The following is a 25581-nucleotide window of genomic DNA, read 5'->3' as shown; positions in this document are numbered from 1 at the left end:
TTACTACAGTAATTCTAATAAATATATAACTTATTAATTTTTGGCATAAAAAATTCAGTAATTTTACAGTACATAAGGGTGCTTTATTGGTCATTACAAAACACAATTTCCTTTCAGATAGCTCCCTGAAGTTTTGTCTCTCAATTACAGAAATATTTTTGAATGCATTTTTAAAGAGTCACAGGTCGAACTATTTAAAAAGACCATTTAAAAACTGACTTTTGAAAGTGGCCAGCTACATGATTCTGTTTTCCTTAGCAAATTCAGCCTGGAAATGTAATCACAAATCTAGGTTTCACAGCTTGGTGGAAAAATACCTCTGTATGCTACTTATCCTAGACTGTCCATATAATCAGCTTTTAATAGGGAGGGAAAAGCACATGCCGAAGATTATTGTGTCTTCAAATGTCCATATAAAACAGAGATGAAATAATACAGAAAAATACACTTTTCATATGTATGTCTAGATTAATATTTGTATCTTCTTAAATTTTAGTAAATATTCAGAAACTGCATATACAAAGACTAGACAAAAAGATGAAAGTAAATGCACTGTAGTGTTTGTTGCTTAAGTCAAAAATAAAGACCTGTTTTTTAGCTATAACCCTAAGAATTTCACAAAGAAAAAGTCATGTAGTAGAAGTATTAAAATGTCACAAAAGGCAAAAATGGTGTTGAATATAATTAGTAACTTTTGGATTTTAAAAAAGAAACATCTGAAATATTACTTAATTTTACGTAGAAAGCAGCATAAAAAAAAAATCTTCATTAAAAAAATGAAGGCAGCAGAATACAACTCTGAAAAAACTTTATTGAATTATTAAATTATCCAGGAATGCTTAACTTGTAGAAAGCTCCTAAAGTAAATCGGAAGAGTAAGTATCAAAAACCACCAGAAGTCCTTCCTTGGTCTCCCTGTCAGCCCTTGGTTACCAAGATACATCACCTTAATGATCTCAGTCATCATCAGTAAACCTTAACTAGCACCTCTCATGATTATTTTGAATTTTAGGTGGGAAGCCATGAATGTAAAATCAAGTATTGTACATACCAGCACTGCTTTTTTCTTGCAATGTGTGATTATCACCTTCAGAAGCCATGTGAAAATGTTCTGGCCAGAAAGAGAAAAAGTAAAGCTAAATGACAATTCCTTAAAAAAAGGTTTGAGAAAAGCAGAGGAGTGATTCTAGTAAAAAATTAAAAGTTTGGCAATTTTTAAGAAGTCTGATGAGTCAGAAGAACATTCCTGAAAAGGTGTCCTATTCTACAGAAGAGATTTAAATATCTTCTGGTTAATGTGTAAAATCTTGCAAGGCAAAATTGAAGATATTAATCTTATTCAGTGCTTATTAACTTTTAAAATAATAAGTGGATTCAATGACTATCATCAACACTATAATCTGAATTCCTGTTTTCAGTACAGAAAGTGAAAAATTTATTTCCCTATACCAAAGAGCTTTATGAATTTGGGTAAATCAGTGAACCATGACATCAACAGTTCTTGTCATTTCCCTACTTTTCCCTGTTTGCTATACTCTCTTATACCTTTCGCTAAGTATGAAACAGTGGAAGAAATGAAAATCTTGAAAAAGTAGCCTGGCTCACAAAATATTATAATCTAATGTCCACATCAATAAAAATCAAGATTGCAATAGTTCCTGTGAATAAAAGCCTTGTGGATTATGGAATTAACTCTAAGGGCTTGGGACAGGCTGTTTTTCTGGTCCCAGTGGCCTTATTTCCTTCCTGAAGGAAATTACCTCAAAGCAGTAGTAGACATTCAAAAGGTTTTTGCAAAGAGCATGAAAAATGTATTAACTGCTCATGCAATGTGACACCTTACCTGCTGTTATTCATTATTATGTTTAGGAACATGAATAGGAAGTGCTGTAATTACAAGCCCCAGCCCCCAACAGACCCTTCACCCAAAGTTAGTGGAATATTTTTGTGTTCAATGGTTTGTTTTTGTTCTGTTCCAGGGAGTTCTGTAACCCCATGAGCACACTGGGAGGGATAAGAATCAGAAAGAGGAAAAAAAGAGCACACAGCATGGAGAATCATTCTGCAGCTGACATTCTAACAAGGGGATGACAGCCAGGCGCCATTTAAAGCAACAAAACTGTTCAGGAGATATTGTGCACAGCGAAGAGCTGTGTATGTAGTTGATGCATGCAAATAAGAACTGAAGATTGCACCCTTTTCCATTATCTATAAAGCTTAGATAACCATTTCCTTTAAACAATTAGATAAAATCAGGATGATCCATCCTGGCTTGAGCCAACCCAAAACAACAGAGCTAATGTCTTCAGAATTATTAGCTTGTTTCCAGCACTGACATTAAAAAATATTGCACAAATTTTTACAGAGTTTTAAAGGCATATTTAGGTAGTTTTCTATTAATAAGACATTATTACAACATTGCTATAGCAACCTAAAAGTTATAGTTGAAAGATTTTTTAAGCCTTTCTACCCCGGTACTTCTAATTTTCAAAGCTTTTTGAAAATCCTTTAAATTGCTCACTGGTTTTGTTTAAATATTTCAAGTCTGTTGTTAATAGCAAACACTTTAGAAAAGTTTTTTGAGAGGATTGTCATGCTTGAAAAATCAGAGTGTATGAATATCACACCTTGCATTAAGAGGTATATTCAGAATATGAGGCAGTATTCAATGAAATGGGTATAAAGGCAGATATTGAAATTATAAGTAAGGCTGTAACTTTATGTTACCCTGGTTTTTTCAGATTTTCTAAGCCTTCTGATGTTGACATTCTTGTAGTGAACTTTCTCACACACTTTCTGTAAATAACCCATTGTTTTGCATTCCTTTATGGAGGAGGAGAGAGTTGATGGACTGTTGGTTTGACCAGTGTCATTGGAGAGGTGTCACTGTCACCCTCCAATCCACTGTCACTTTTAGAAAACTATAAATGTTGGAGTCAGAAAATAAACTTCCCTTTTTTTCTTCACCTTGAGAATGGTGGTGAGCTTGTGTTCTTTTGTGTCCTATAGTGACAACTTTATACAAGAAGTCAGTAAATTAAAACTGTTAAATCCTTAACACCTGCAATACTGTCCTAAGCAGAGAGGTTAACACAGTACAGAGGGCAGTATTATATGACTAAAGCAGGCAGCATACACAACAATACAAAAGACTATGTAAGCACAGAGTTATTTTGGGAAACAATTTCTCCACTTGTGTGTACAAGCCCTTATGCTGACATAGGGCCAGACTTACTGTGGCAGAAATGCAGCAGAGATGAGAAAAATGCCCACAAGCCTGTCAGTGGGAAGTCTCCCCTTCAACAAGTAGTTTTCACTCAAAAGTAACAACAGTTTTCACCTACAGACCTGTGTGCAGGGCCAAGAGCTCAGCTCTGTGGCACACCTTGGCTACCAGGTGAAACAGCCGTGCCTTGTCTGAAGGCACACCTGTGTGGAAATTTCTTCTCCTCCTCCATGAAAGGATCCATAGGCAAGGTGGAATAATCTTGAAAGCCCATTATTTTTGTTATCTGCAAGTGTACCTTGAGGACAAATTGGTCATTCTAACAGCTGTCATTTTCCTTTCTGGCTAAAAGAGAAAAATCTAATTTTCTCATGGATGTCAAATGCTTTAATTTTTCCAATCTTTGAGCCAATGTTGAATTGTGCTCTTCTGGCCACAGGGAGACAATCATGACTGGAATCACAGGAGTATATCTCCCTACTCCAGAGCAGAACTAACCTATTTCTGATAGATGTTTTTCTCTAGCACCTTCTCAGACACACTCCATGACTTACATGCTTTATTGTTGCATTGCACTTAGGAAGGTGTGGTAATCTTAGGGCTAGGAAGTTTTTCCTGATGTCAAACATAAATCTCTCTTTCTGCAATTATGCTGAATTTATCTTCTGAAGATAAACTACTGTGTTCAGCAGGAGATGATGTGTGGATGATGATGTGGTGACTTGTGAAAAGACATCATCACTCCTCAATGTGCTACTCTTACAAGACAGGTGGTTTATATTTTCACTAGAGATCATTCAGTTGAAAAGACATATTCATCTGAAGGAAATAGTCCAGATTTCAAAGAAATATAATTTGCTACTACTGATTTCTTTTTCAGTTATACACAGGATATATTATACAGTATTGTATACAGTAAAATACAAATAAACAATCTCATGGAGGATTTTGTAGGGAATATTATCTGTTCACACAGAATAAAAATTAGGTCTTGAAGGAAAAATGCAAATTTTTCTTTACACATTTAAAAACTTTTTTCCATATGTACTGAACAGCCTACAGAAAAAGTCCCTTATAAGCAGATACATACTAATAGACAATAAAGACTGGAGTGTTCTCAAACATCTGAAAATTTTCAGGGCGTAAGTTCCTTGATTCTTTCAGAATACACCTAGAAAAAATACTCCATTCATAGCATTTGTTGACAAAAAATGATGATTTCCTATTTTAGATAAATAAAAATTTTACATTTCCTAAGGTTAAAGGTTTCTAAACACAGCTGTTTCTGGCATAATCAGAAAAGAAATACATATGGAAGAGACACCAACTAACATATTCTGTTTATTTCTGCTAAGTGAGTAGTTTATCAAAACATCTGACTTCTTTTCTTCAGGAAAAGATGACCACATTTAATTAGTTAAATGCTTTCTGCACAGCTTGTACTTGCTGGATTTTACACCTCTGGATATTGATTTATACCTCTGGCAAATAATGAATGAGAAATGTAGAGAAGAATATACAGGCTAGCACTGTTCATCTGTGGACTGGAAAAGACTTCAAACTTTGGGGACAGAAGGGGACTTAAACTTAAGTAAGCTTTTACATCAGAAACAGTGAGTTCAATTTGGAAATCGGTCCTCAAAGAAAAGAGTAACACAGGTTTGGCTGGGATAGAGAGGATGTGATCAAAGACATCAATATGTGATGGATGTAGACTGCAGCAATGACAATCTCATTTTTAATAAGGGTACTGAAGCTGCTGTTGTTGAAGGTCTAAATTCAGTCATTGTCTCAGCAGCCCAAAGGGATGATAGCAGCGTGCAACACTGTGAATACAGTTAAGAAAAATAAAGGAGCTATTACATCCCAGAATCACAGCTACATTTCTGCATTGAGGCAATTTGGCAATTTAGTGACACCAAAAGCTGACAAAGCAGGAGAGGCAACTGACACACACTGACACAGAGAACCATTGGCAGTACAACTGCTCTTGGCAGGGAATGTGTATCCAGATCCAGACCTGCTGCAGTGTAATTGCAACTCCATGGAAATCAAACATTTAAACTGTGCAAATTGGGTCTGAATTCAATCTTTCAGGTTTTATACCAATTTTAAATGAGCCTCCTCATTTTTTTTTCCCCCAGGATAACAGTATTTGGTCTAAGTACTACCAACAGCATGGAAAGATGACAGTAACAGCATCTGGGATTCTTCGTGGTTCTGTGCTGCTCAAGGAAGTGCTCAATTCATAGAATCATAGAATGTTTTGGGTTGGGAAGGACCTTAAAGTTCATGTAGGTCCAACCCCACTTAGCCGGTCTGTCACCGACATCTTTTCATTAATTATCTTTTCTTAGGATTTTTCCTTCTGAGAAGCTGAGAGGCTTCAGGAACAAAATGTAAACAATGGTTATCTGCTGCTGTGGAATGCAACAGGTGCATCTGTGATTGGTCTCATCTGCTTGTTTGTAATTAATGGCCAATCACAGCAGAGCTGACTCGGACAGAGAGTCTGAGGCAGCTGCCTTTGTTATCATTCTTTTCTATTCTATTCTTAGCTTAGCTAGCCTTCTGAGATGAAATTTTTCCTTCTATTCTTTTTAGTATAGTTTTAATGTAATATATATCATAAATAATAAATCAAGCCTTCTGAACATGGAGTCAACATCCTCGTCTCTTCCCTCACCTGAAAACCCCTGTGAACGCTGTCACAGAGGTCCATTAGACCAGGCAGCTCAGGGCCCCCTCCAACCTGGCCTTGAACACTTTCCAGAATGGGGCATCCACAGCTTCTTTGGGAAAGATGTTCTTTTGCCTCACCACCCTCATAGTGAAAAATTCCTTCCTCAGAGCTAACCTAAATCTCCCCTCTATCAGTCTGAAGCCATCACCCCATCTCCTGTCCCTTTATGCCCCTGTACAAAGTGCCACCCCAGCTGTCTTGTAGGCTCATTTAGGTACTGGAAGGTGCTCTAAGGCCTCCTTGGAGCCTTCTCTTCTCCAGGGTGAACAACCTCAACTCTCTCAGCTTGTCTTTAAAGGACAGGAGCTCCAGCCCCCAGATCATCAACTGGTGACTCAACAGGTATCATCATTACATTTTTTTCCTAGCTAAAATAAAATTCCTAGGGATTCAGCTTTCACAGTAATCTACAAGGAGCTCCATAAAACAGGAATATGTTGTGGGTTAATTTTCCACATGGAATATTTCACACAGCTTTTTACCTAGAGAAATAATCTTCAAAGGAAAAGCAAACTAATGACTGAAGATGCTGGCTGACAAGGGCAGGTTTGTAAAAACAAACTGGTTTTAATTGAAAAGATTTATATTAACCATTTAGTTAACACTGACTCAAAATACAATACATGGGTGCCCCCTCATGATAATCTAGTCATGCCTTTTTCCCTGCAATCCTGTCCATGAAATTCTATGGTGTTCAAGAATTTTAGCAGAGTCAGAGGCCAGAGAGCAATTAAAATTAATAACTAGTCACTTTCTGTGAAGAAGGTTATATAGGAATATGCTTGCTGTCATAAGTGCTAATTTATCACTTACATGACACCTAGGGTATGCTAAATCATGAAAACACTGCACTAGAGTTAAAACATATTTTTTTTCTTCCTTTTCTTCACTCCTTCAACTAAGATATACGATGTTACTACTGAAAACCCATTCATATTTGGAACCAGATCAAGTCTGAAATACATTTAATATATTCTATCTGAGGAAAAAAAAAACTAAACAAGAAACCTATGCAGCCATGGTATAACTTAAACCAAGGCAAAATGTTATGAAATAAGAATTGTGACATCCCACACAGGTGTAAATGAATAATTACACAAGAACATAGAGTGTACAACAGACTGCAGAGGATGCAAGAAATATTCCCATTTTACTCGGATCAATATTTAACTGTCACTAAATCCACCTAAGTACAATTTCTGTATCCTTGGTTTTAGTTAAGGGTCTGTGTGTGTATGAAAATATCTCACATGTACTCACTGCTCCTATGCACATCAAACAAAATAGGGAGACTTACAGGTGCATCAAGAGTCCTGCAGGAATGTTTGTGAAAAATTATCTTTATGAAACCCCAGCTTTTTATTTTTAACATGTTTTCTGGTGTTTTCCAGCACATATTCCTTGCCAGGAGTGATTCCCCACCATTTTTGTAGGACCTGGGCTCATTCACTGCAAGTCCATTCTACTGCAGACCACAGATTTCTCATCATTATGCACTGCACAGCTACTTTACTGTAATTCATGTCTTTTCAAGTGATTTAGGTATTTTCTGCTTTGATTTCAACTGGTATATTACTTATTTTTGCTCATTATTTCTTACAACATGTTTCACACTTGTAAGTTCTATATTCCTGGGAAACGCCTTTATTAAGGATTTCATAGCACCAAGTTAAGACTGAAATATTCCAATAATATGTTAAGGAATCTTCAACTTGCTACTGGCAAAATGCAGTGCAACTGAAAGCATGTGTTTTCTTTAATCTTCCTAAAATATAGGTAACATATAGAAATGTTTAAAAACTATGGGAACCATTTTTATAACTATAACCATTGCCAAATGTTCCACTACAATATAGTGATCAAGAAACCCCAAAGATGATGCCTTATCCAAAATATTTATTATCTAAACAATACAGTAGATTAAGAAACAATTCCTCAGCAATTCTGTGAATATCAGAGTCCATTAAGTCTTCTTTCTATTAGAGTTGCACATTATGGCTGACTGGTTTTGATACTCAATAATATTAATGATATACCATAAGTTCACTTTTTATTGGACACCAAAGAATACCCACGGGAGAAAAAAATTTCAAGGCCGCACCTGTGGAAAAACCCCAAATGAAACTCTTTATGAAGAGTCCACAGAAGAGAGAAACACAGACTAAGACTATAATCTCTGTAATACCTAATACATTGAGTCCCTCAGTTCTCTGCAGGGATTTTCTACTATCTAGTAAAAATAAGATCAAACTGCATTCTTTCTTTTCAGATGAATATAAAATAAATTATTTTTTTTTCTGTGTGGCCATCTTCTTTGATAAAACTTAAAGATGCTTTAAATTCTTTATTCCAAGTTTTGCCAAAGGTTTAAAATACATTTGTACAGTATAATCACAGACATTTTGTTTCAAGAACCCAGTCCTAAAATCAGATGACAGAAGAGCTAACAAGGAGCAGTTGGTTTATTATGTTGAGAGGTGACAAGGCTGGACAAGCAGGCACTTAAATGGAAAGAGCTGGAATGAAAGGTCAAATGAGACAGTGAGGTAGGTGGCCAACCTGACACATAAGCACTTAAGAATATCAAAGCAGACAAACACAAAGAGAAAGTAAGAAAGATAAAAAAAAAAGTCAGAGAATAGAAAAAGAAATAAATATATAATGGATGAGAATATGAAGATTAAAAACTAGCTTTTTGGGGAGTAAAGATTGACACTACTTAACAACTAGACCCTCTGGAGGATATAATCTCAAATTATTTGCAAGAACGTTCATTCATCTTCACGCAAATTATGTGAGGAAAAAGAGGAGGGCATCTCAGAGGAGATGTTATCCACTCAGTCCTTCCACTTCTCTGAGGAAACAGCATCTGCTCAGCACTTCCAAAGCAAAGAAGTGAAAACTAGATTTATATAACAGCTGCAGATGTAGTCTGCCAGGAAGTCAAAGTAGTTCATTGCTTCTTCAAGATGTGAGTCTAAAAATTCACAGCTCCTGTGATCCACTGGGAGCATGTTGGGGGCTGTAACAAACAGTTTGAAGAACTCTCCTGCGGAGAATAGCAATTGTGGGAGCACAGAGGAATGATGCAAGCAATGGAACCTACAAAAGGAAAAAAATCTTTCTATTTCACATGGCATAAGAGAGGGCAGTTATCAGAGGCTCTGGATATCATTGATATTCTCCAAGATGGAGCAGAGAGGGCAAAAAGAAAGAATGTTGCACACACAAACTGCAAAAATGAGAAGCTGTTCAGAATAGGTATTTGAACAACGCCAGAAAATAATCTTCAATTAAAGAAGCCTCATGCTCCAGAATTGCTTTGGGAAAGACATCATGGTGAGAGAAGTTAGGGAGCTCTGTGACAGCTGATGAGTAACTATTAATCAGTAAATATAAATAGTCACTGGCACTATAGCTAGTTTGGAAATGTTATAAAAATGTGAATAATTGTAAAGATTACAATTAACCTGATCTAACAATGAAAAGGTCTTGGTTTTATTTGGTAATTTATTGTGAGTTTAATGCTAATTTAAAACCTAAAAATGCAACTGAATTATTTTAATCCATTCCTGACATTGGTTTGATGAGGGCCAGAACATCTCATCAGCTCTTGCAGTCTCCTTGCTATTTCAGAACATTGTGGTGGGTAGTGCTGAACACGATGTAAAAGCAATGCTCTCCATAACTGCCCGTGCCCACCGTGCTCTTCACAGCCACGTCACTGGTGCAAGGCCCACCCTGCACAACTGTGGAAAGGCAGACATCAAGAGAGGAGCACAAGGGCTGCAGCTCTGTTTGCATCACCTACCCCTACAGAGCTGAGATCTCTGTTTCTCTACTGCACTTTTCCAGAAAAAATGGCATAGTTTGACCTTCCCTATAACAGCAACAATTGAATAGTTCTCTTTTGGTGGCAGGACAAGTACATGATACAGAGGGAAGAGGTAAGGCTGGCATCTCATTTTCATAAGGCTGGCTCTTGAAAAGAAATGAACTCTTTCCTTCAAAAGAAAATGTAAATTTTATTTCCAGAAAATAGTCCCACAAGGAGCCTGGGCAGTCAAGTCTGAGGCTTGATTGTGCTTCACGGAAATGGGGAGGGAGGGTATTAGTAGTGCTCCCCTGACTTAAAATTAGATGTGTTTCAGAACTATCCTTTCTTCTTCTAATTTTAAAACTGATTATTTTCCAACAAACTTTGAATTTTTAAATTCTGTACCTGTTTCTAAAATTACTTTGGCTAGATTACACAGCCATGCAAAAGACAGCCCAGAAGACACAGGTTATCCTGTATTTCCAACTGGTGGTCTCAATAAGCCTTAACAATATGCACTGATTAATGGTTCCAAGCACCCTGAAACATAAATAGGAACTATTCTTATTTTACAGATGAGGGAACTCAGACACAGAATGGCTCTGTGACTCTGGGGTCAGAGTGCAGCAATGCTATCTATCTCATCTGCCAATCTCTGCTGCCCTTCCCACAGTACATGATCTTCTCTCACAAATTAATAACCAATATTACAACAGGCCACAATTCTAAATTCGCTCTTTCCTTTCCCCAGACAGGGTTTACCTGACTTATTTCCTCTTCTCACTCTCCATTCTGACCTTTTCTGCTTTCCTCTTTTCTTCATCGATGCTTTAAGCTGAGTACATTGTGGGGCTAGCAGAGCTAAAGGAACATGTTATACTCTAGGGTAAGGGCTTTGAATGTTGTGATCATTCCTCTCTGTTTCTGCAAGGGCCTCAGAAGTCTTCAATGTCTTCTGCTGTCATGAGACTTACCCTTGAGTTTAGGAGAAACACTGTTCACAATGTAAAGTGGATGGCAGGAGAGAACATTGAAAATAAGCTGTTCCAGGAAGTGACTGGAAAACAAAGCTTTTAAATTCAATAATGATATTCTGAAACTGACCCAAATTCTGTGGAGGGCCAGCCTACAGAGGGAAGCAAAACTCTTAGATTCCAGGCAACAGGGTAACTATTAGTGAGCAGGTACACCCAAAGACAGAATAGAAATCTCCCCTTTCTAATGCTTGGCAGAAAAGAGCTATTTATTTTTTAGTTGGAAGCTCTGTTCTATGAGGAAATGTTTCTAACTTGAGCACACTTCTGAACAAAATACAAATTTGCTTCTTCAGATATGATCCTGGGAATCTCTCAGCTCCTTTGGCAGGTGCTGAAGCATTCTGTAACAAAGGTGGACAGGCATCACCCCAGATCAGAAGTAGGCATTTTTTACATTTCCATGGAGTGCCTTTTCCCAGAAATCTGTCCATTTCTTTGAAATATATTAAGTCCTGTGACTGCTGCATGGTTACTGCCCACCAAAGAAGGTTGACCTATTCTGCTAAGAATGCTCAGGTCTCCCTACAGTACAGTCCTTCCAGTTTCACTGCAAGTTCTCCCACTCATTTCTCATTTTTGTTTTTTTTTTTTTCCAGGGGGCAGAACCAGAGATTATCACCTGCCAGCCCTGAGCCTCAGGCACAAAAGAGCTTCCTATTCTGCTGGATATTGCTTGTATGAACCACACCTTTCAATGGTTCGGGATGACCCCAGCAATAGCAGAGTAACTGCTAAGAAAGGATGTAAAGAAAAGAAGTTGTGTCGCACTTTTAAAACTCTTTTTCCATTTACACGTTTACTTGCTGTGTAGAATTCTGTGAAAGATAAATTTGTGAATGTAAAGACTACAAGAAGCCAATGAAAAATAATATGTAATTAAAAAGAGTTTTGTTTGTTTCAGGATTTCTTTATTGAAAGAGATATCAAACAAGTGTTTCAAGCCAGGGCTATATTAGGACCATAATACTTCAATGTGAAGATTGAGAAAGATAAGCAAATAGAAAACATCTATTTTTTTCCAGAGACTTAAAATGCACATTGCAAAATTATTAAATGGATATACTGATACTTCTGATTAACTGGATCATTTTGGTTCTATATCTTCTTCATCCTTGATTTTATACTGAGACAATAAAGTACCACACCAATGCACCAGATAACTATATATTGAGTATTAGGAGATATCATGGGTAAAGCATTGAGGGGAGTTACTGGCTTTTCTCAAAACAATCTGGCCATCTATTTATATGTTGGCATTTAAACACTTGACTTTAACCTGTGCTCCAGTTCAATGCTAAATTACATTAATTTGATTGACCAAGATGTTCCTCTTAAAATTTTCACCAGCAGGATTAATACAGTCTACTAGGAAGAACATTACTATTTAAAATCATGATCAGCATGACAGCAAAGGCCAGAAGTTCATTCTCACACATGGCTGAAAGAGAGACAAAAATAAGCAGACCTCAGGAATAATGATTTCCATTTAGCTAATTAATTAAAACAACACAAGGTAACTTAGGAATAAGAACACCCCTGAGAGATTTTTGGTGGCTTTCAAGATCATGGATACAGTACAAAGTAAAGCCATCTTTTGATGTTAGATGAGTGGAAGCAGCTTCATTGGCGTACTTTTTCTGCTGTTTTGAAGTTAGCACCATGTTCTTATTTGTTCTGTCATAGCACAGTCCTCTCTATTTTTATTTAACCCAAAAGCACTCATAAAGCCACAGTATGTTAATATTCATGTTAAATATGAGTGAAAACATAACAAATGGTAGTAAATAATAACTGTTAGAAATTCCAGTATGAATAGGCAATACTACAGGTAGTCTGATCCAAGCAGAGCTGGCATGAATTAAGCTTGCATTTCCTACACTTTCTCACCAGTGTTGCACAGAACACAGGGGCATCATTTCAGCTCAACTCCAGTTGGAGACATTAAAATATTTTAAATTTAGGCTTTAACTGACACTTTCATTGGGCTAATTATATTTTAAACTTCCACCTCAAGTTCCTGCCTCACTGTGCCATCTTCATGAATAGCATAGTCTGTGATACACAAGTGCAGACATACAAGTCTCCTACCCGAAGAGATGGAGTAGGTTAATTTACATACTTATTAAACATTGTAAGTAAAAGCACAAGCTGCAGTACCACCCTGCATTGTGAAGGAGGACTCCAGAAGCAGTTGGGATTACTGCACTGGAAAACACACAGCAGTCGGTCTGCTGACATACATGTGAATAAAGGTAGAGAAATGACACAATGGCTATTTAAGACCAAAAGAATTTGAGAAATACCTTCATTCAGCAGTGCAGCTGTGCTCCACAGGGGCACAGAGAACATCCTTGGTCTCTCATTCTTTGCTGGGAGCTCAGGAGAAACAGCACAGTGGCTAGCCAGGAAGGACACTCATGTACCAGCTGGCACCCAGCCACATGAGCAGTAGTGAAGGACTCCAGAGAGTGCCTGGTTCAGTTCTCACTCAGAAAGAGGGTGCTGCTCCAAATTCTAAAACAGAAATTCTTGTTACAAAAAGGAACAAAAGCTCAAAGAAGAGTTTGTTGTTGAAACAATGGGACAAGACTAAAATCAGACTGGTCTCACACCAGCTAATCATAACTTCTTTCCTGTGCAACGATTTCTGGCTGGTGATAGTAAATGAGCTACTTGAAGACAGTCACATCTTGACATCACACAGACGGGGTGATAAAAATTACTGTAACATTAAAGCAGCTCAATTCTAAGTTTGCACCACTTCACCACTCAAATACTTCAGAGAAACATTTCAACATGCTGAATGACAAACAGAAGGCTTCCACTTGCCCTGAGGATCCAATCCTTTCCTGATCTTGAGTTTTGCCAGTATATTTCCAGGGCCTGACTTTCCATCTTAAGATGGCTTTAGCTGCAATTATTTGAGACCTCACCACTCAGGCTCTCCACTTGTATGCAACTGCTCCAGCACAGGAGGCAGCAGATCAAATATGTGGGAATACTTTAGCTGAGGCTGTCCTCCCCTCTCAGCACCACCAGGGGTGGAAATCCATTCTCCCACTGCAACTGGAAATGCTGGACACAAGTTCCCACTATGGGAACAAGTCCCACTGACCAGGGCACAAAAGGAACTGCTGGGAGTGCAGCACCTGCTGCTATTGCAGAGACTGCCCAGCATGCTCAAGTCAGGGCTGTGGAAGACCAGCCCTGCCCACTTATTTGCAGGGGTGATTTACCATGATAGGGCCCTGATCTGACTTTCCTGTCCCTTTGTGGGAGATCAGGGCTCCTGTACACGAAGGGAGTGTAAAAATGCAGATAGCTTTTTTGTTCCTAGTCAAAAAGCAAGATGCCACAAAGCTACTCCACAGGAGTCTTCGGTAATCCTGATCTCCATAAGCTAAAGAAGGTATTGCTTTTCTTTATTGCACAACAACATCAGTCAAGCCAGTCTTTACACAGTGCAGACATGATAATGGGAAATATATAGAGGCCTTACCCTATAATTAGGGTGCTTTCAGAAGTGTCCCTGGCTTTCCAGGCAGGCAAATGTAAAAGATTTCGACTCATCACTAGAAGGTGTGATGGCTCTCAGGAAATTTGTAAGATCTTTTTTAAATGCTGATAGGTCCCTTCCTCGATGGGATGTCAGAATTTGAAGAGCCTGATGGGGACTGAAGTGCCAAAATGCTTATAAGCTAGATAAAGCTATTTGTGCAATTGTCACCAGCCCTAAAGGCTATGAAGGAAATCTTTTACTCACCTAATGCCAGGGAAATAAATAGGTTAGTCAGACTGAGGCAATAAGGAGCTGTCCAGGATCTTTTTTCTTAATAACACACTCAGGATGGGCCAATTTAGTCATGTACTTTTTAATTATTATTTTCTATAAAAACATCCATCAGCTTATGAATAATGTCTGCCTCATGTGTATGTTTCTTTGTGACCTCAACTTGGTCAGGTGAATTTGACTTTATAATTATCTTGCCTTCCCTTGGCTGGCATCAATGAGGATATCAGCTCAATTACTACCAGCCTATTCACTTTCTGCCTTCACTCAAACTTTGGTCTTCTGGAGCCAGAGCTTTTATGGAGCCAAAGGTTTCCATTCTAAGCAGTCAGTAGATAGCACTAAGACATATGCTTGTGTGTAGACTTATACATAATTCAATCTGAGATAGTTTAGGAGTGGAATGTCTCTATTTGTAACAGGGAAATGTAATTTTCACTAGGCCTTCAACATTATTCACTATTACAGCTTTCAAAGCAGATTATCACACACCAAGAATGACAACACAATTTTACTGCACCCCGTGAGAAGAAAAGGGGCAGATTTCATACTGAAAGTTTTCAAGAAATGCTGATCTGCCAGGGTTGTATCTGTAGAGCCATGCTCTCCCTAGCTTATGATTTACACACTGTACTGATGAATATACACCACAAAATAATTTTATGGAATTTATAATGTTACTTATAGATCTATTGTTCTCATGCTTTGGTACAGGTGAAGTCTGTATTTACATTTTACTCTACTGTAGTCAAATATTCAAGACACTGCACTAAAAATGAAATGCATTAAAGCAACTGTAACTACACATATCTATACATCAAGGAGAAATTTACAATTAAAATTTCAAGGGAAAAAATCCTCTTGCTTACAGATAGAATAATGCTTATTTATTGAGGGAAATATCCTTATGAAAGTCAAATTACTTTTGTCCAGTAGCTAAGAACAATTCCACTTGAATTTTTCTCTAATTTTTCTTGTTTTTCCTAAAGCTTTTCAAGTAAAATGAAAACTATAGCAATTAAAAGTTGTGAATACAAGCTGCTTTCCACAAAAAATAAAGTATGGATTTTTTTTTACAGCACTAATGCTCATTTGACACACACAGCACTGAATTCATATGAATGACTACAGGAACTCCAAAGGAGCCACCGTGTTTTTTCCCTTGCATCAATAATCCACACACAAGGAAAGAATTTACAAAACAGAATACAAGAACTGCATATGAACACATACAAACATATCCACATAACTTTGTGCTTTGAAAACATGCATTTATCTGTTATGTTTTTAAGCACCTACTGCTAATCTGCCCATTAAAAACCAATAGCCAACTGACCATTTAGTTTTCCAGTGAGTAAAATACAACTGTCGAATACAATGTATGCTGAACAGAAGGACATATGGTCTACTTCTTAGGATTATGATGAAGACTAATTAATACAAGCAGTGCTTTAGTTCATGCTAAGTATTTTTCCATATATTTAGATACAACAGTATTCAAAGTTAGAAAGAATCCTAGCTAAACAGCTAACTCCTGTGTTAAAAAAAGTCATCAAAATTCTCCTCCTGATTCTATTCAAGCATGCAAGGAATTCAAAGAAGGAAAGATATCCTGAAAAGTCCTGTAAGAATCCCAAGTTCCAGGCTTCAGGACAGGCTGCATTACAGCAGTCTTGAGATTATTGCTGAGCTACAGCAGCCTCCAAAAAGTCATTCTTCAAACAAGAACAACTGAAGCACAGCAGTGTTCTGGCTCTTGGCTTCATTTCTTCTGCCCAGCCCCCTTCCCATCCTTCCTCCACCACATTCCCATGCCAAACTTTCTAAGGTGGCAACACAAAACCAACAGATGGGCTAAACACCAGCTGACAAAGGCACCAGGAGGTGGCTTTCTAATGACTGCTTCCTGTCTGTTGCCATCTTATTGCAGGGGTTCCATACTCTTGTCTCCTTACCACAAAAGTTTCGTACCCTCTTGGTGTTTCTCATGGGCAGCTCTCAGAGCACTGACTCTTTCTTCTTCACAAAGCAGCCAACTGACTCCAGTTCCCTTCTCAACCAGCCACCCCACTCTTTCATAGCACTCTTCTTCTCATTGCTTACAGCTGTGGCCTGTTAAAGTCAGACCTGTTCCTCATCTTTGATAATTGGCCCAGCTGCAACTCCTTAGGGGTAAGATTACTTTCTACACTATCTTTATTTTCTTATATTCTATCCCCCAACAACTGTCCACTGCCACATTGACTTTTTTTTTATTTCTCAAAAAACTTACCTCCGCTGTTCTTGTAAATTCTTGAGAACATAAATGAAGTAGGGGGCTTTAGTTCTTTAGGGGCTTATTTTTCTTTCATAAATCCCAAAGAGTCCACAGCATCACAATGTAAGAATAATCAAAGTTATGGTGAAGGCACAAGAGGATGAGTTGCAGCTACTGTGGGCTTTCTGTACTCCCTTCTGTAAGTCACTACATCCCTTCTTGGCCCAAGATTTTTGCATCATCATCTGCTTCCCTACAACTCTCTGTTAAAACTGTTAATTATCTTGGGACAAGACACACTAAGTATTTGAGAAAGACCTACCTTACAAGGAGCACTAGTTGTTACTGTGACATTACCCACAAAGAAAAACACAACCATCATTTTACCCCATCCACTTAAAAAAAAATAAATATTCATTTCCTGGTTCTGCAGCTTGTCCCCATTTATCTGTAGCACTGTGGTAGGGTGCTGTAGCAGGGGTCCAACAGGGGCTTTAACACAACCTAGAATGGAACTACACTTAGGACAGAAAGATGCATTTCTAGGTGTCAGTAAACCATGACTTTGTAATTAAAAAAGATCACGTACACAACTGTAAACATTAAGCAGAATTTTCAGTTGAGCTGCTCTTAATCATGAAAAATGTATGCTGGCCTTTTTACCACCTGTCTGCCCTTAAAATGATTGGGGCCAGGAGATGAAAATGCTTCTCACCTGGTTTTGGTCCCATCATTTGCCATCTAAGAGCTTCATATCAATGGAGGAGGTTCAACTCTAAAATCCTAAACCTAGAAAAATATGTTCAGATGTCTGTGCAGTCCAAGGCAGCTGTTCAACCTCTGTGTGCTAACAGAAACTTCATATCTGTGCTCTGACAGAACAGGGAGGGAGACAGATCCAAAAAGACACTGGGCTTCTGCAATAATCACCTACTTCTGAAACAAACATCTAACCATCTACCACCATTTGCAAACAGGGCTTCTAAACAACATAACCCAAAGAACACAAAAGCAACAAAACAGAAACAACAAAGGCAACTGACTGGGAAAAAAATGTAGGCCTGAGCCTGAGTGCCCAGGACTTCCTTGGGAAAGCTCTGCAATGCCAGCTGCCCTTCCACAATTTGAGTACACAATAAACTGAGAGAGAAAACACATTCATTATTCTGTACATCAGTTAAAATTACACTGAAGTCAGATTACGAGGGATATGAAAAGTCACAGAGATGTAGATTTGTAACAATGGCTACTAAAATTGGCATTTTTCCCTCTCCTTCAAACTGTACCTTTCAGTGCAGCCTTCTTTCTGTGGATGACAGGACAGAAAGAGAGAACCCTTTCTTTCTGTGAATAACAAATATACCCAAGGAACATACAACCTCATAAGAACAAAGTGTCATCCTTTGAGGCCTGATGTCAAATGCATGAATATTCAATCAAATAAATATCTGTTATGTCCACACATTGCTGTAGTAAATTCATTTTAATATAGTAAAAAATGCTGGGAAAAAATAAAATCTAGAATAGTTTTTCTGTTAGGCTCCATTAAATGGGCTTTCTTAATTTTCACTTTGTATCCTGAAAGCCACAAAAGCCACACATGTAGTAGCTGATGTGGTGTACAACTCTTGGCCAATCTACTTTCATTCTGTAGATGTACTTTCTTCTAGTACTTTTTTTGGTATGACTGCAAATTTTCACCTGAAATAATTTTAAAGACTTAATCCTGACTTTTAAAGTTCCAGCAAGCTTTATCTTGAGCATCATCAACAGAATGGGAGGAGGGGAAGGGGAAAAGGCTCTCAGTGCTGACTGATAGATTTTTGATATTGCTGTGCTTCCCTTTTACTAATTATGCCCAGATTGCTCATCATGCCAGATACTGTTTGTGCTAGGAATTTTCTACAGCATACCTCAGGGGCAAATTGCCTGTAGTGGTGAGCTGGGAATTCTCTATAGCCTACTTTAACAAACAAACCTCCAGTATTCCTCCACGTCATATCATTCAACCTTCCTGCCAAATCTTCAGCATTCTTTTCAACAGAGTTAACTTCAACTAACTCCAGTGAAGGATATTCCTTGACACTCCAATTGTTTATTCCCTCTAGAGCATGGTATATGCCCTCTGAGCCCTTGATCTTGCCCAAGCTAAGAAAACACAGTAGTTTTAAGTCATTAGGCTGTTGATGATGAAAGCTATGCAGGCAAAAGCCCTTGTGCTGGACAGCAACTGTTAGTCTTGAGATTTCATGTAAATTTCACAAACATTTCTAGTAATTGTTAATTTCTTCTCTGCAGAAACCAGTTATCCACCACCTCCAGCTCGTCTACTTTTCACAGATAGATAAGATCTTTATATTATAAAGAAACTGGATTTTAATGCCAGGGTGATCAGACTCAAAGATTGGAGTATTTACATTCTCTAAATTGGTGGATTGCTTTGGGCACAGTGTGAGAAGCTGTTCCAGCGCACACCACCACCGTGCATTTGGAACGGGCCAGAAAACAAACTACATCTCCATACCACACCACCTTTCTGTGACACCACAATTGCTATCAATTGTCCCCTTTCCTCCTTAAAATATGTGTGATTTGGTGTGCCGGCTGCTCGCGGAACAGCTAACTCTGGTTTTGATGCCGAATACTTCTATTCGGAGTGGTGAGGCTGTAGGGTGGCCGGTGTTTTTCCAGTTCCCACGTGTGACAAAGTGCCAAGGGCAGCCGTTTGTGGCGGGGTAAGAAACCACCACGGGTCCCGTACCTGCGTGTCCCTGCCCCGACCCGGGGCGCGAGGCACGAGCCGAGCCGTGTGAGGTGTGAGGCCGGCGAGGCCGAGGGCTCTGGAGCCCGCACGCACCCCCGGCATCGCCGTTGCTGGGCACCGGCCCAGCGAGTCCCGCGGCGGCCCGGAGGCTGGAGCCCCTCGGGAGCTGGCTCAGCTGACGGCTGCAGGTGACGCCGGGCCGGGCGGAGCGGCCATCGAGGGGCGATCCCACCCCCCCGTTCCCGGGCCGCCGCTTTGTCCTTGCCCGGCCCGGAGCAAGCGCGCCCCCGGCCGCGGCGGGAGCGCGCCTGCGCGCGCCCCGGCGGCCGGCAGGCGGGAGCGAGCGCCCCCTCTCCCCTCCCCCGCTCGCCGGGAGCTCCGCCGGCGGCCGCGGGCGGGCGGGGGAGCCCGGGCGGGGCGGGGAGAGCCCGGGGGCGGCCGGGCCCCCTCCCCGCCTCCGCTCCGCGGCGCGCGCCCGCCGCCCCCCGCCCCGGCCCCCCGGCCCGCCGCGGGAGCCCGCGCCGCAGAGCGGGGCCCGCCAGCGCCACCCGCCGGCCGCGGGGCCGCACCGCGCCTCCCCCCGTCCCCCCCTGCTCCGGCTCTCAATGTTCCACACTGCCCGGCCACAGAGCCGCCGCCGCCGCCGTAGAGCCCCCCGGCCGCCTCCGTCCCCTCCTCGGGCGCCGCGGGCCCGGCCCGGCCCCCCGCCATCCCGCCCCTCCGACCCAGCAGCGGGACAGGACGCCGGCGAAGGTAAGGGAGCGGCGGGCGAGGCGGCCGCCGCGGCGGCTGGGCGAGCGCGGTGGGGGGAGGCGGGGAGGAGGCGGGGGGGCTGGTAGAGGAGCTTTGTTCTTGTTTTCGGCGCTCGCTGCCTGGCGGCGGCCGGGGACGCGGGGCCGGCCCGAGTTCACGCCTCACTTGGTGCACACGCACGGTGCGGAGCGGGGCCGGGCGAGCCGCCGCCCGCCGAGCCGAGGCGAGCCGAGGCGGGCTGGCGCTCCCCACAAAGCGCGGCCGGGCCGCCTGGATCCAGCCCTGCCGCAGCTCCCGCCGCTCCTCCTCGGGCCCCCCCGGCCGCCGGGGCAGCCCCCTCCTTCTTCCCCCCCCCCGCCTTTCCCGATCGGCGGAAAAATGTCGGTCTGCCTGGCGGAGCTGCGCGGGGAGCGGCGGCGGGGAGAGCTGTGCAGAAGGTGCAGTTTGAATTATGCTTCTTCCCCCTCCGGCAGCTCTGTGGTGGCCAAATGCAGTTCTCGCTGCTGGCCATGTAAATAACCGGGGCTGCTGCTACCCCAGTGGCTTTAAATGCGTCGCGGGGCTTTTCCCCTTACTAAAAAAAGCCGTACCACCAATAAAAAAACAAACCTCGTTCCCCCCGTGCCAGCCCTTTAAATGCTTGGAGCAAGTGTACATTTCCATCTGAAATCAACCCAAGTGTTACTGGCAGTGTATTTTCTCGGAGAGAGGGGAAGAGGGGGGATCTGGCGTTTGGACCCAATAAAATGCTCTGCTCCAGTGTAAATATTTACAGGTTATTAGTGACTTTTTAAAAAACATTTTCAGTGAGGTCTGTTATTTACAGTGTGTCATAAGTTATTAATGTTCATTGCCTAAGTACCCTGTTAAATGTCTCATGCCTTAGAACAAAGTCGACAATTGGCATATTGTTTAAAGTATGAAAAAAATGTGAGTGGGTTTAAAAATTGGAAATATCTGTATTTTCGGAAATGTAAATATTGCTTTGTAGCTGTCAAACTCCAGTCCTCAGGCATGAGACAAGGAAGTATATTTGATTAATTTCTCACTGAAACTCACTTGTCACCTATTCAAAGTTTCCTGGAACTTGGGGAATGCCAAGAGAGAGTCCTGCCTTGTATGAACTCTCCCTCTTTTCTTCCCCAAAAAAGTTACACACGATGTCCAGTGGTAGGCAGAGGTCAGTGGAACTTGGGGAATGACAAGAGAGAGTCCTTCCTTGTGTATTAACTCTGCCTCTTTTCTTTCCCCAAAAAGTTCCCCACGATGTCCAGTGATAGACAGAGGTCAGACGATGAAAGTCCAAGTACCAGCAGTGGTAGTTCAGATGCCGATCAGAGGGATCCGCCTGCACCTGAACCTGAAGAGCAAGAAGAACGAAAACCCTCTGCCACCCAGCAGAAGAAGAACACCAAACTATCCAGCAAAACTACTGCTAAGCTATCTACTAGTGCAAAAAGGTAAAGGAGGGAGTGAAACATCCTGCAGTATTTTTGCATGGTATTTGGAGTCACAGTACTGGCACTGCACTTGTCAGGGCAGAGGCATTCTTCTTGTAAAGCTATGTGGAAGGGAGTGAACCATCAACTTGGGTAGTTGACAGGAGCCTGCTAAGCAGTGTTTCAATTAATCCAAGTCTTGTTGGGGTAACAGTTATGCAGAATGCTCCTATGTCTTTTGAAGAGTTGGTACAGAACTTGGTAACTTACAGGCAGACTGGGAGGGGAGCACCTCGGTACGTTTTGTATTTGCAGAAATGTGCGAGAGAGCTTTGGCACTTGTTTTCTGAGTTAGGTTTCCATGCCTGATTGTATAGGGTGGAGTCCTCCTGGAGTATTTTATTATGGTTGGTAAACTGATGACAGGCAATGCTGTCTAATTAAAGAAGTCATAAAACCCCAGTGGCTTCTCTGGGTCTTAGGAGAGCTTTTCATGATGATGCACAGGAGAGCCTTACGCACCATGAAGGAAGGGGTTCAGTCTGCCATTCTCCTGGGAGAAACTTAGGTGAGTTTTCTCCCTTAGGATCTGTGGATTTAGACTGTGATGTTCTACAGGTAGCCTCTACCTTAAAGTATGAGAATCTTCAGGAACCTTGTTTGTTATATTGGTTGCACTTTCATTTGCATCTAAGTTTGTTGGCAGTCTGGCTCTCAAGATGTATACTCTTGGTAATTTTCTCAAAGATCATCTGTGTGAAGTACTCAAACTTTAAATTCTTTAATTCCAGCTGTCTTTGGAGATGAAACATAACTTTTCAGTCCTTTCCCTGGAGTTGCTTTTTTTGAAAACATTTACAAGTATCCTGTAGCAAGAAAAGTTGTAAAATAGCTGTAGTAGCCGCAAATTTTGCTTATTCAGCGTGACTGTTGTAGTTCTTTTACAAACACTTTAGTAATTTTGTATTTGACTTAAACTTAGTAAAGTCTTTTTGAAATATGTTAAAATTGTTGCAGAGAATGGCTGCATGGCTTTGATGACTTTTGAGCTTGTTAAAGAAACCCTTTGAAATAGGACTGGCTAAAGAGAAAAAAGTTTTGCAACTACTATGTAGCACTTGTAATTCGTTGCTATTTGTCTTTATTTGACAAGCCTAAGATCAGGTTTTTGACACTGAGCTTTCCCTTATTGTCTTTATTTCATTTAATTGTTGCAAGTCTAATTCCGTGCATCTCAGATAGTTCAGTAGGCTGACTGAACTTATTGGAATTAATGCAAGGACATCCAGAGCAGTTTCTGTTAGTTCACCTTTTAACAACTGCTATTTGCATGAAATTTACAGTATTGCTCTTATGGGTCCTTTGTGAAGAGAAATCTTGATCTTTTTAAGAGGAGTTAACCATGTGTATTTTGAAATTGCACCTCTTATGTACCTGAATAAACTTGAATTGACAGGAAGTTTTCAGTACTAATTTTTCAGATCTTAACTCCTTGTGAATTTTTGTAAGAGAGTAAAGTTATGCACAGATTATTTCAAGTTATTGTATCAATTTTTATCACATAAATACAGCTACTGTATAAGGTTGCAGGAGGAAAGGCAGCAGAAGGTATGGAGAAAAGCAAAGTTGATCCAGAGAGATTATTCCAGTAACAGAGACAGCCTGGCAGATCTGCAAATCCACTTTTTAAACACACTGCAAAGTAATAGGTAAAATATTGTGAAAAGAATGTGTCTGCTGCCAGCACGGTTCATTTGAGCCTCAGTCACAGGTCCTGTAGCTCTGGTTTAAAGTCATTGTCAAATCTGCTTGTGCAGGCTCCCCCCCACCCCCGCCTCATTTGCATATTAGCTTGAAAAGAAAATCTCCCTGGTAAGAAGTGCTCGGATGTGAAAAAGAGTTACTTTCCTGAATAGTTGTGGGAAATTTCTACCCAGCTCAGCTGTAAGTGTTCTGTTTACATGCAGCGTGCAGCAGGAAAAAAGCTGCAAAGTTTCTCAGCTGTGGGATTTGGGTTATGCCTCTGAGAACAAAGAGGAAGCAGCCATGTTAGCATTACTGAAGGCAAAGCCAATCTTGCATTTAACTGCATGGTGGTAGAGGGCAGTGTAATTCCCTGATTTATTCTATAGACTATCTCAAATGCTTTGTGTCTGTTCTCATTTCACCAACAGAATCCAGAAGGAGCTAGCTGAAATAACCCTTGATCCTCCTCCTAACTGCAGGTATGTAATGGCTTCTTAAGTTGTGGTCAGTGGTAGGAAATTAATGTGCTCAGGTTAACAAAAGGCAAACTTCGTGTTTATGACAGGTGACTGTTAGACAGAGATTGCATACAGAGGATTGAACAAGCACACACATCGTTTGAAACTGAAGTTTGATATTTTGTTTGCATGTTGGATGTGTAGTTATTAGTGATTGATGTACACTGAAATCTGTTCGGTTTGTTGTTCATAGCTGGTCCCTGCCTTTGTGAAACATTAATTATATGAATGTCAAAATATGCTGAAGCTTTCAACTTAATGTCTGCATGTAGTTTGGACTCGGTTTTTGAGTGCTAAGTTTCTAGAGTGATCTTTTCATTCTGAAGTAAAGAACTGTATGTGATTTTTATATGCTTTCTCTTAGTATGTTGTTTAACAGATAAACTGAACTATTGCCTCTAAATTTATGTGTCTGTTGGTCAAAGTTGTAGTCTTTTGATAAAAAGAATATTTCTAAGGAAGTTCCCAACTTGGGAGGCACTTCTGTTTGGTTTTAGCAAATAAAATTTTAAGCATGGAAGGGTGAGTGATTTAGTTTTAAAGTGATGGTTTGGAATTGAAGCACTTGATCTGTAGGAAAGTTAGATAGTAGCACAGTTAGACGATTTCTTTAAATCTTTTGAATGTTTTACTTTTATTTAAAGGATATATAAAAATTCTCATTAGCTGTGAGCATCCAGTGTTCAGATTTGCAGTAAAGCTAGCTTTAAATAATGTTGCTTTCATTTGAGGCATCTCCATAAGATTTCTGACTGGAAGGTATCTTAATAACTCGTGTAACAGTGAGCCATGTACGTGTTTTTAAAATTTGCTGGAAATGCTTTCTGATTCTGTGTTGGAATTGTTTGGTTTTTGAATAGCGGTGGGTGTTTTTTGAATTTGATAAAATATGAGCTGTTCCTCTGTCTCGCTAATCCATGAGTGCAGGGGCTAAACCAGAGCAGTGTTTTATTGAATTTGTGGTGAAGGCATCTTGTCCTGAGGACTGTGCTGTAGATTGCCTGTGGCAGTCTGATGTATTTGCATGTAGGGTGAGTGGCTCTGTTTGTTTAGGGTTTGGGGTTTGTTTTTTTGTTTTTGTTTTGTTGGTGGTGTGTTTTTTTGGTTTTTTGGTTTTTTTTGGTTTTTTTGGGTTTTTTTTGTGGGGAGATGGGTTTGGTTTGGTTTTAAATAACTGTTTTAGATAACTTTAAATAAATTACTGGGATCTAGTTCTGTGTTGGTCCTGCACTTTATATTTGGACCATCAAAGGGGCATGGCAGAAGAGAAAGTATTTAAATGAAATAGAACCCTGACGCTTTGCTTACAGTTGCCAAAAAGATAATTGTAGCAGTTTCGGGTACAGCAAGTTACAGCTTTTAGAAAGAGAAGCTTTCACACTCTGCAGCACTATCTGATACTTGGCTCCCTGGCAGAGCGTGTTCCTCTCATATTAGCACAAGAGAGTATTGCAGAGCATTTTGCTTATGAGCTGGTACAGCCAGATGCCC

General features: G+C 40.4%; 1 protein-coding gene and 1 long non-coding RNA gene across 3 annotated transcripts in view; one reads left to right on the top strand and one right to left on the bottom strand.

Annotated features, from left to right (window-relative positions):
• The window catches only part of LOC143694512 (uncharacterized), a 29607-nt gene extending 9632 nt beyond the window's left edge, over window positions 1-19975 (bottom strand). The window contains exons 1-3 of one of the 2 annotated variants that reach the window (XR_013183024.1): window positions 19632-19975; window positions 13127-13337; window positions 8679-9071 (exon numbers count right to left, since the gene is read on the bottom strand). This is a non-coding gene — a long non-coding RNA (uncharacterized LOC143694512). Of the gene's footprint in view, window positions 1-8678; window positions 9072-13126; window positions 13338-19631 lie in introns of those variants that run through there. The other variant, XR_013183023.1, reaches the window with a different exon arrangement.
• A 125-nt stretch (window positions 19976-20100) lies between these two features.
• UBE2E3 (ubiquitin conjugating enzyme E2 E3) overlaps window positions 20101-25581 on the top strand; it is a 56047-nt gene continuing 50566 nt past the window's right edge. Inside the window, exons 1-3 of the mRNA XM_054636753.2 lie at window positions 20101-20387; window positions 21645-21847; window positions 24001-24051. Coding sequence (XP_054492728.1) covers window positions 21654-21847; window positions 24001-24051 — 245 coding nt within the window. The 5' untranslated portion in view covers window positions 20101-20387; window positions 21645-21653. The remainder of the gene's footprint in view (window positions 20388-21644; window positions 21848-24000; window positions 24052-25581) is intronic.

The sequence above is a fragment of the Agelaius phoeniceus genome, chromosome 7, assembly GCF_051311805.1.
Source record: "Agelaius phoeniceus isolate bAgePho1 chromosome 7, bAgePho1.hap1, whole genome shotgun sequence".
Lineage (NCBI taxonomy): Eukaryota > Metazoa > Chordata > Aves > Passeriformes > Icteridae > Agelaius > Agelaius phoeniceus.
The sequence above is the reverse complement of the archived record's forward strand: the minus strand, read 5'-3'. Positions and strand labels throughout refer to the sequence as shown.